Source organism: Sorex fumeus, unplaced genomic scaffold (genome assembly GCF_029834395.1).
Source record: "Sorex fumeus unplaced genomic scaffold, SorFum_2.1 ptg000061l, whole genome shotgun sequence".
Classification (NCBI taxonomy): domain Eukaryota; kingdom Metazoa; phylum Chordata; class Mammalia; order Eulipotyphla; family Soricidae; genus Sorex; species Sorex fumeus.
In genome coordinates this window covers 52,857,060-52,868,062 of record NW_026606118.1, presented here as the reverse complement: position 1 = coordinate 52,868,062, position 11,003 = coordinate 52,857,060, and the positions used below count along the sequence as shown (strand labels likewise).

General features: G+C 44.0%; 1 protein-coding gene and 1 pseudogene across 1 annotated transcript in view; both read left to right on the top strand.

Moving 5' to 3' along the window:
- Positions 1–1,691: 1,691 nt before the first annotated feature.
- LOC130034572 (adhesion G-protein coupled receptor F2-like) overlaps positions 1,692–11,003 on the top strand; it is a 31,987-nt gene continuing 22,675 nt past the window's right edge. Inside the window, exons 1-2 of the mRNA XM_056126185.1 lie at positions 1,692–1,753; positions 10,328–10,380. Coding sequence (XP_055982160.1) covers positions 1,692–1,753; positions 10,328–10,380 — 115 coding nt within the window. The remainder of the gene's footprint in view (positions 1,754–10,327; positions 10,381–11,003) is intronic.
- LOC130034802 (uncharacterized) lies at positions 5,901–5,997 on the top strand (annotated as a pseudogene).

Genomic DNA, 11,003 nt, shown 5'->3' with positions numbered 1-11,003 from the left:
AGTGGTATTGCTGGGTCAAATGGGAGTTCAGTTTTTAATTTTTTGAGAATTGTCCATACTGTTTTCCAAAAGGGCTGAACCAGTTGGCATTCCCACCAGCAGTGAAGGAGAGTCCCTTTCTCGCCACATCCGCGCCAACATCCTGGTCATATTTTATGAGAACTATGCCAGCAAATTCATCAATGAGTTTTACCCAAAGCGTAGTCATATTGTTGATGATTCTAGTAAGTGACTTAGATAATTCTTTTACACTTCAGTATGTATCCCTTTGATAGATTGAAATAAAGGATGCCAACATGGCTGCGAGTTGCTTGAAATTGGGTCTCCATCTGGGTTGCTACTACAAACATTTAAAAGTGACGAGCAACAGAGATCCCTTTGCTTAAATGAGTCCAGATTTCCAGAAAACTATCAATAAACTGAAATAGGCAAGGCAAACTATTGCACATATCAATGGGTTTCAGTGGAATTTCTGAGAGGCAAGAATTTTTCATGATTTAAGAAATACATTGTGCCTTTTCTTTTAAGATTTAGCTTTATTTGCTCTAGAATTATGCATGGTCAAGATAGACTGTTTTTGCCTAAGAAGGATGAAACAAATTGCAATTATCAATTACTGCAAAATTTTTGGTCTTTGTTGACAATATTCAGTCTTCTAAATGCTTCCATTTGAAAACAAACATCAAATATCCTCCAAAGAGAATCTCACTCAGGTTGAAAGATATATGAATTATTAAAATCAAATATTAAAAAGATTCAGTGTATGTGAGTCCTGTACACAGCATCAATCCTGTGTGAATCGTTTCGACCTGACCATCTGCCCTCCCTCTCTCCTTTTCTTTATTGAGTCACTTCTGTGCCCATATGCCTCAGCACTATCTGAGGTGCCATAGAATCACGTTAGTTCTGGCAGAAATAACAGACCAGGCTGCATCTTAAATGAGTTTTCAAGAAATTGCTGCCTACTTGCAAAAGAGGACAGTGCTGAAGTTCGGTGGGCATAGGGGTTAAGACAGCACAGGGGGTGCTTATGCCTCTCCAAAAGATATTCTGAGGACTGAGAGCACAGTGGGTAGGGCGTTTGCCTTTCGATCTGGGTTCGATTCCCAGCATCCCATGTGGTTCCTCGAGCCCCGTCAGGAATGATTCCTGAGTGCAGAGCCAGGAGTATCCCTATGCATCGCTGGATGTCACCCAAAAAGAAAAAAAAAACAGAGAAATTCTGAGACTTAAGGGAAGCCCAGCTCATCTTCCATTAGAGCCACCTCCACAAATCTCAGCCTTGCCTAACCTGAACAATGGCCTGGCATTCCCTCTCCTGACCTCACACAGGCTGTTCTTAATCACACCCCCTGGGCAGTTCCTTTGGGAGGGAGTCCTACCCGAGGTGTCGTGTGCAAGCACAGGGCAGAGGCTGTCACGTCAGGCAGTGGAGGAGGGTGGCCCCCTTGCTGGTCGGTGCTCACCTTCGCTGCCTCTCAAAGTCCGTGGGAGTCAGTGGGAGGCAAAGTCAGTCCAGCAAAGTCAGTGGGAGCTGGGGCTGCCATCTCTGGAGCAGGAGCAGGGAGATCGGACCCGGTGTCAGCCCCTGCGGGGTCTGCGGTGGTGTGGCACGTGGAAGGCTTCAGATGGACCACACGGTGGCTTTTCATTGATTTTTGCAGTAGCCGGCGAGGCAGCATCGGAGGACGATGACTGGTGTGCTGTTGCTATGTGGCTTGGTGTTTCTCTTGCCCACGGAATCCTGCAGGACGACGTTATGCCAGGTAAGAGAAGGGAGATGGGAGGACAAACTGGTAGGGAGAGTCCAGTGAGGACCAAATCCTTCACATGGCCAAGTCCCAGTTATTTAACCGGAAGTGGAGAGAGACGGTCCACACAAAGGACAATGCAACTACTGGGCCCTCAAACCCATTTTAGACAACAGCTGCCAGTGACTTTCTAATCAACCTTTCCCAGAAGTGCCAGAGATGCAATGAGGCTCGAATGATTTAAAGGTGATAAACTCTGTCTCCATTTCCTTTGATGGTGAAACTTCGAGTTTACTCTTAACCAGGGCGGAGCTATTTCTTAGGGCGCTTGAAAAGGTGGAGGTGGCGAGGGCTGTCACACTGTACAGGTGATATTAATGGCATCTAGTGGGCAGGACCTAGGAATGATCTGGCACAATGAAGCATTGTCCCACCCACATGGCACTAATCTTTGAAAAACTTGATAGTGAATACCATGGATGGGTGAATGGGACGAAGCAATGCTCAGAGTTTAACAAAGCTCAGAGTTAACCAAGGATAGGCTGAGGGAGGGAGCAATATACTATTCTCAAACTTTGTCAGGCAGAGCACTCCCTGTGAAGTCTCTTTTCTTTAATACATAGTAATTTTGACTTTTCCGTTAGATTAAATATTTTAAATACAGTATGTGGAGAAGAAAACATCTTCAGAGGCAGAGAAATAACTCAAGGAGTATAACACATACTTAACATGCGGAAGGCCCTGAGTTTGCTCTCCAGAACTTCATGCTCCCTCTGCTAGAGGCCCTCAAACTCCTCCAGGTCAAACTCTGCTGGGATAGGTCCTGGTTCCCTAGCACTCCCAACGGGTGACCCTGATAAAAATATGTTGGTCTTCTTGAGAAGATAGTATCATTGACCACATAATCTGGAAGGTGTCTTTGAGATACTGGTTATGTCCCATGCCCTCATTTCAGAGGGAAACTGAGGTCTACCTTGTGGAATGACTCGCTTGAAGTTACTTAGCTACTTACAAACCCACTGAGCTACAGTGCTGAGGTCAGGTCTCCTGTCTTTAGATTCTGAAGCTTGTTCTTCCTGTTTTAATGGGTGATTATTTTTGGTGGGGAGTGTTGATTTGGACCATACCAGGTGATGTTCAGTGTTTACTCCTGGTTCTGTACTCAGGAATCACTCCTGGTGGTATTTGGGAGACCATATGGGATGCCGGGATGGGACCTGTAAGTGGCCTTCTTCCTGTGCTCTCTCGGGCCCTAATACGCGTGTTCCTTCCTGAGAAGGAAATAAAATCATTTGGAATTTCATTCTAGGGAGCTCCCAAATGATACCTATGCTGCCCTCTGGGTAACTTGTTCCTAGATAGGAAATTTCTCCATGATTCACATTCCTTGTGGAGACTCAGCTGGTGTCTACTTTTGTCTACTTTCTGGGGAGAGGTTAGAGCCCACTCAGAACTGTCTTGTCCTTTTGAGGCATCTTGACTTTACAGCTCTGCACCAGATCCTCTCTCCATTTCCTCATCCTCATTTCCCCACAAGGTAGAAGAGAGGGAGAGAGAGGGAGAGAGAGGGAGGGAGGGAGAGAGAGAGAGAGAGAGAGAGAGAGAGAGAGAGAGAGAGAGAGAGAGAGAGAGCAGGCAAAGCCTGAGAGGTTGACTCTGCTTTGATTCTCGGGATCAGAGCATCCATCCCATCCTTTTCTTCTTCATTTACAAGCTGCTGGATGCTGCTCTATTGGGGCTACCCCTTCTCTGACCTGCTTACTCACAGGCGAGCCCACAGGTTTGACAGGTTTCAGGTTTGCAGGTGTCTTTTTCGGGGTTAGACTGAGGAAGATGAGTGTTGAAAGCGGAGGAGGTCCTTAGTAGATACTGCCCCTACCCTGCCCCTTCTGTCCTGAAAGAAATACCCAAGATCATATATGCTTTGACCAATTAGCAGTAAAAGTGTGAACGAGATCCTCCACACCAGAAGGCAGCATTTCCAGTCCTTGTAAACAGGAGAGCCTCATTTGCCCGCATACCTATGGCTCACAGACTGTGACTTCACTGGAGTCTCCTTAATGGGCCAAGGGTCATCAAGGCTTGTTCACTTTTTTTTTAGAGATTTTTTTATTGAATCACTGTTATAGATCTTTACAAAGCTATTCACGATTGGGTTTCAGTCATACAGTGTTCCAACACCCATCCCTGCACCAGTGTACATTTCCCAGCACCAGTGTCCCCAGGTTCCCTCCCATGACCCCCCTACCCCCCATCTCCTGCCTGCCTCTATGGCAGGCGCTTTTCTTTTCTTTCTTTTCTCTCTCTCTCTCTCTCTCTCTCTCTTTCTCTCCTTTTGGGCAATGTGGTTTGCAATATAGGTGGAATCTTCTCAGCAGTGGCCACTGGTACTTTCACTGCAGCGAGGGCTGAAGCGCTGCTGCCAGACACGAGGGGCCCACGGCCCAAGGCTTGTTCACTTTTAACTGATTAAATATTGTGTAGGAGACTGGGATGCTAACAAGAGAAGTGAGGGCATCTTGAGATGCTGATGTAGTCACACTGGCACTTCCTTTTCTGCCTTCTCCACCTGGGCATGGGCTGATGTGGTGGAAAGAGCAATGGCATGGGAGTGAGGAGAACTGAGTTCTATTTTCAGATTTACAAAGAACTCCCTCCATGGCTGGCCTTAGGCAAGGCAATTAATCTATCAACAATTTAGTTTCCTTATGTGTATTATAAGGGGGTTGGTCTAGTTGATCTTTACATTCTTTAAGATCCTTAAGCACTAAATCTTCAGTAGCTTCCTAGGTGATCACAGGGTTCATTCTAAATATTTCCCATAGATGATCATTTATTCCTCCATAAAAATATTCCGAGGTGCGTGTCATGTGATTGTTGTAGTACAGTCCTGGTAGGACTGTCTAGATGAGGAGAAGGAGACTCATGAACTTTCCCAAGGTCTCAAGTGTGATGTTGGAATTTGAATATAGGGGTTCAGCTACCAGAAGGTACCCAGTGATCATGAGCTGACTCTTTTTTTCAGTGAAGGTCTGGTATAGACCAGCAAAAATAAGGTGAGGGCTGCTAATCAAGAGAGATGGGGTGCTCATTTGACCCAGCAGTTCCACTCCTGGGAATAAACCCCGGAGAGGCAAAAAAGTATAGTCGAAGCGACATCTGCAGTTGTCTGTTCATTGCAGCACTGTTTACAATAGCTAGAATCTGGAAAAAACCTGAGTGCCCGAGAACGGATGACTGGTCAAAGAAGCTTTGGTACATCTACACAATGGAGTACTATGTAGCTGTCAGAAAGGATGAAGTCATGAAATTTACACACAAGTGGTACTACATGGAAAGTATCATGCTAAGTGAAATGAGTCAGAAAGAGAGAGACAGACATAGAAAGATTGCATTCATCTGGGGAACATAAAGTAACAAAATAGGAAACTAACACCCAAGAATAGCTGAGATAAGTACCAGGAGGATTACTCCATGGCTTTGAGGACAGCCACACATGCTAGGGGAAAAGGCAGTTCAGATAGAGAAGGGAGCACCAAATAAAGGGTGTTGGGAGGTTCCTCTCAGGATGGGAAATGCGTGATGAGAGTAGACAATAGTCCAAACAAGATTGCCACTCACTGTCTCTTCTGCAAACCACAGCACTCAAAAGGAGAGAGATAACAAAAGGGAATGCCCTGCCACAGTGGTAGGGTGGGATGGGGGGAGGGGGGTTGGGAGGGATACTGGGACTGGTGGTGGTGGAAAATGGGCACTGGTGGAAGGATGGGTACTTGATCATTGTATAACTGAAACCCAAGCACAAAAATTTGTAAGTCTACAACTGTACCTCATGGTGTTTCACAAAAAAAAGAGAGATGGAGTGCTTATAAAGAGAGGGGCAGGCTTTGGGGGACACCCTGTACATAAAAATAATATAAAGTTGCAAATATATAGTTAAGAGGAAAGTGAATATTTATAGAGAATAAGAAAAGAATCACATGGAAATTCAAAATTAGAAATGCTGAAGAGTATTTTATTCAAGACTCACTCAAAATTATTCAGTACCAAATTGACTTAAATAACATTTGTTTTGTTAAAATTAAAAAATTGTTTAAATTTTTAATTGTGCATACTTGCATGATAATAATTTTGTAACATCCCCCTACTTCGCTTCGGCAGCACATATACTAAAATTGGAACGATACAGAGAAGATTAGCATGGCCCCTGCGCAAGGATGACACGCATGGTGATACAATAATTTTTGTAAATAACATACTAGAGGAAGGGGAGATTACTCAAAGGACTCAGTACATGCTTTGTCTGTGGGAAACCCATGTTTGGTTCTTAATACTCATGGTCCCCTGAGCACTACCAGGTGTGACCCCAAACAAAAGAACAACCAAATAAAAAATATCATTACAAAGACTTAATTATAAATAAAATTGCAAAATTTTTCTCTAAAAATATTTTAAATTTTTCCTATGGGAGAGCAGAAAATTTACTGTCTTCCCTATAGCATTGTTGATTAAATTTCTCCAACCCGGGTTCAATTCTTCTGACCCTCTCGGAGAGCCTGGCAAGCTTCCGAGAATAATTCACCTGCGTGACAAAGCCTGGCAAGCTCCCCATGACATATTCAATATGCCAAACACAGTAACAACAAATCTCAATGGAGACGTTACTGGCGCCCGCTCGAGCAAATAGATGAACAACGGGAGGCAGTGCTACAGTGCAGTGCTTTTTTTTAAATTCTTATTTTTCTGGTTTAGAAGACATCTTTTAGATTATCAATTCATTATCATTTATGGAATGGAAATATATATAGAATGGTCATGAAATGGGGAACCTCCAACACATTTTTTTTTTAGTATGTAAACTGCAAAGTACCGGGGCACTTAGAATATTCTTCTATGACTAATTGCGTATATTCTTAGAAGTAGTGCTACTTACAGGTGTGATGTCCTTGTCCTAACATGGAAATAACTGGAAACAACATAAGTCTAGTCTATGAAATCCCAGTTAAAGATCTTTTAGCTCAGCTTCAACTTGTCCAGATCCAGATATAGCTACAGCCTCTGGAGTGTTAACCAGAGTGAGGGAAAGCATGAAGGAGGCAGAATCTGAACAGATTGCAGTTAAGTGATTTTGCCTTTGAAGTTTTAATAAAATATCTGATTATGTGAACACATTGTTAAATAGTTTAGGGTTTTAAAAAGGCCTATATAAGAACCCTGTAGCTCATCCCGGGAATGCAAGGATGGTTTATCATTCAGGAATCAATCAACATAATTCATCATATCAACAAAAGAGAAGATAAAAACCATATGATTATATCAATAGATGCAGAAAAAGCATTTGACAAGATCCAGCACCTGTTTATTACGAAAACCCTCACCAAAATGGGGATAGAGGGGACTTTCCTCAATATAGTTAAAGCCATCTACCACAAGCCTACAGCAAGCATCATCCTCAATGGCGAAAAACTGAGAGCCTTCCCTCTAAGATCAGGGATGAGACAGGGATGCCCACTCTCTCCACTGCTGTTCAATATAGTACTGGAAGTACTTGCAATAGAGGTTAGGCAAGAAAAAGGTATTAAGGGCATTCAGGTAGGAAAGGAAGAAATCAAGCTCTCACTATTCGCAGATGATATGATACTCTACTTAGAGAACCCTAAAACCTCTACCAAGAAACTCCTAAAAACAATAGACTTGTAGAGTAAAGTTGCAGACTATAAGATCAATACCCAAAAGTCCATGGCTTTTCTATATGCAAATAGTGAGAGAGAAGAAAACAACATGAAGAAAACAATCCCGTTCACAATTGTGCCCCAGAAAAATCAAATACCTAGGAATCATTTTAACTAAGAAAGTAAAGGACCTGTACAAAGAAAACTACAAAACACTACTTCAGGAAATAAAAGAGGACACGAGAAAATGGAAAGATATCCCCTGCTCATGGATTGGGAGAATTAACATTGTCAAAGTGGCAATAATTCCCAAAGCATTGTACAAATTCAATGCGATCCCTGTTAGCAGCTGGCCACCAAGGCAGCCCACAAAAGCGTACCAACCACAGGTGGCATAAAAAAGCTGCACCACTACCTACCTGACACCTTGGTGCTGTGCGAGATCCAACACTACCAGAAGTCCACCGATGTGCTTATCTGCAAGCTGCCATTCCAGCAGCTGGTGTGCAAGATTGCACAGGACTTTAAGACTGACCTGTGCTCCTAGAGCTCGAACATCATGGTGCTGCAGGAGGTGTGCAAGGCCTCCCTGGTGGGGCTCTTCCAGGATACCAACATTTGCACCATCCACGCCAAGTGCATCGCCATTATGCCCAAAGACATCCAGCTGGTGTGCTGCATCCTTGGAGAGAGGGCATAAAGTTTATGATGCTACAATCTCAGGGCTGGAACAAATGGAGACACTACTGGCACCCGCTCGAGCAAATTGATGATTAACGGGATGACAGTGCTACAGTGCCCGATAATGATACCCATGACATTCTTCAAAGAAATGGAGCAAACACTCATAAAATTCATATGGAAAAATAAGCCCCCACGAATAGCTAAAGCAATTCTTGGGAAAAAGAAAATGGAGGAATCAACCTCCCTAACTTCAAACTCTAATACAAAGCAGTAATAATTAAAATGGCATGGTACTGGAACAAAGGCAGAGCTGCAGACCAATGGAACAGGGTTGAATATACCGACATCTCTCCCACTCCCAGACATATGATCATCTAACCTTTGACAAGGGAGCAAGAAATGTGAAGTGGAGCAAGGAAAGCCTCTTTAACAAATTGTGCTGGCAAAACTGGATGGCTACATGCAAAAAGATGGGCTCAGATCTCTGCCGGACACCATGTACAAAAGTAAGATCAAAATGGATTAATGACCTTAACATCAGACTAGAATCCATAAGGTACATTGAAGACAAAGTTGGCAAAACCCTCCATGATATTGAAGCTAATGGTATCTTCAAAGATGTCATGCCACTGGCCAAGCAAGTGAAAACAGAGATAGACAAGTGGGACTATCTTAAACTAAGAAGCTCCTGCACCTCAAAAGAAACAGTGACCAAAATACAAAGACAGTCTACAGAACAAGAAATGATATTCACCCAATACACAACCGACAAGGGGTTGATATCAAGGATATACAAAGTACTGGTTGAACTCCACAAGAAGAAAACATCCAGCCACATCAAAAAATGGGGTGATGAAATGAACAGAAACTTTCTCAAAGAAGAAATCTGAATGGCAAAACGGCATGTGAGAAAATGCTCTACATCATTAATCATCAGGGAGATGCAGATGAAAACCACAATGAGATATCATCTCACACCACAGAGACTGGCCCACATCCCAAAGAACAAAAGCAACCAGTGTTGGCACGGATGTGGCAAGAAAGGGACCCTCCTTCACTGCTGGTGGGAATGCTGACTGGTTCAGCCCTTTTGGAAAACAGTATGGATGATTCTCAAAAAATTAGAAATTGAGCTCCCATTTGACCCAGCAATACCACTCCTGGGAATATATCCCAGAGAGGCAAAAAAGTATAGTCAAAGTCTGCACTTGTTTGTTCATTGCAGCACTGTTTACAATAGCCAGAATCTGGAAAAAACCTGAGTGCCCGAGAACAGATGACTGGTTAAAGAAGCTTTGGTACATCTACACAATGGAGTACTATGTAGCTGTCAGAAAGGATGAAGTCATGAAATTTACATACAATGATACTACATGGAAAGTATCATGCTAAGCGAAACGAGTCAGAAAGAGAGGGACAGACATAGAAAGATTGCATTCATCTGGGGAACATAAAGTAACAAAATAGGAGAATAACACCCAAGAATGACCGAGATTAGTACCAGGAATTTTACTCCATGGCTTGGAGGCCAGCTGCACATGCTTGGGGAAAAGGCAGCTCAGACAGAGAAGGGAGCACCAAATTAAGGGTGCTGGGAGGATCCTCCCAGGATGGGAGATGCATGCTGAAAGTAGACTATAGACATGATTGCCACTTAATGCAAACCATAGCACCCAAAAGGAGAGAGAGAACAAAAGGGAATGCCCTGCCACAGAGGCAGGGAGGGATGGGGGGCATGGGGGGTGGGAGGGATACTGGGATCAGTGGTGGTGGAGAATGGGCACTGGTGGAGGGATGGGTATTTGATCATTGTATGATTGAAATCCAAGCACAAAAATTTGTAAGTCTACAACTGTACCTCATGGTGTTTCACTAATAAAAATTAAAAAAAAAGAACCCTGTAGCTTAACCTTCATAAATTTTCCAGTTACCCCTACCTCCCTTTCCTACCCCACCTCAACCCTTCCTTGGCTCCTGGCTCATATCCTGGGGAGAAAGCAGATCCTTGTCCCTGGAGTGGAAGGAGGCGTCTGGTGAAGGGCAGAGAGAGGGGAAACACTCCGGGCTGGACAGAAATGTGACTGTATGGCTGGGCACCCAGAAAGAGCGTCCGGTTTAGTAATTGCCCTGATGTTCCTTCTGATTCAGATGTGGATGTTGGTCTGTGACTAAAGAGAATCTTAGCACTGCTGCAGTGATTTTGACATGCATTTTCCTTTTCCTTTACCAGGCTGCCAGCAGAAGCAAGGAGAAAGTGTCTTCTGGGCCATCTGGTACGTTGACAGGAGTTGCTGATAAAAGAAAGCTGTGCTGTTCATCTCATTGTAACAGACCCATTCTCAGCCCTGCCGCATGGCAAGGCAGATGGCACTCCTTGATAGTTCGCACTTGGTCTCTTTATCTTTCTCCTAGGAAATTGGATCTTCAACCCCTCTTCTCCAGCACTCTCTGTGGCATTTGCTCTGGGAGTTCTTGGCCATAAATCCTTCAGAGAGTTGCCAGCTCACCCTGGTGCAGTTGCTAGACTAGGTCTGTGAGAACCTGCAGATGACAGTTCATTACAAAGCTCGTTGTAAAATTCCAAGTCAGTCTCTTGCTAGAGAATACCAGGTGTGGAGATTTCCACCTGTATTCTGGGCTGCTGCAGTCTGAGGAGGCACATGGGTCTTCTGGTGTGCTGCAAATATCTGTTTAGAGGCCGAACCTAGAGCTCTTCTCCCATCATTAGCACTGATTCAGTTTTTCTTTCTTTTGACTTGCAGGGGGGCATACCTGGCTGTACTCAGGCTTTACTTCTGGTTCTGAATTCTAGGATCACTCCTGGTAGGACTTGGGCCTCTGTAGACGGTGCCTTGAATCAAAAAGGGCTCGGCCACATGCAAGGGGAACACCTTAA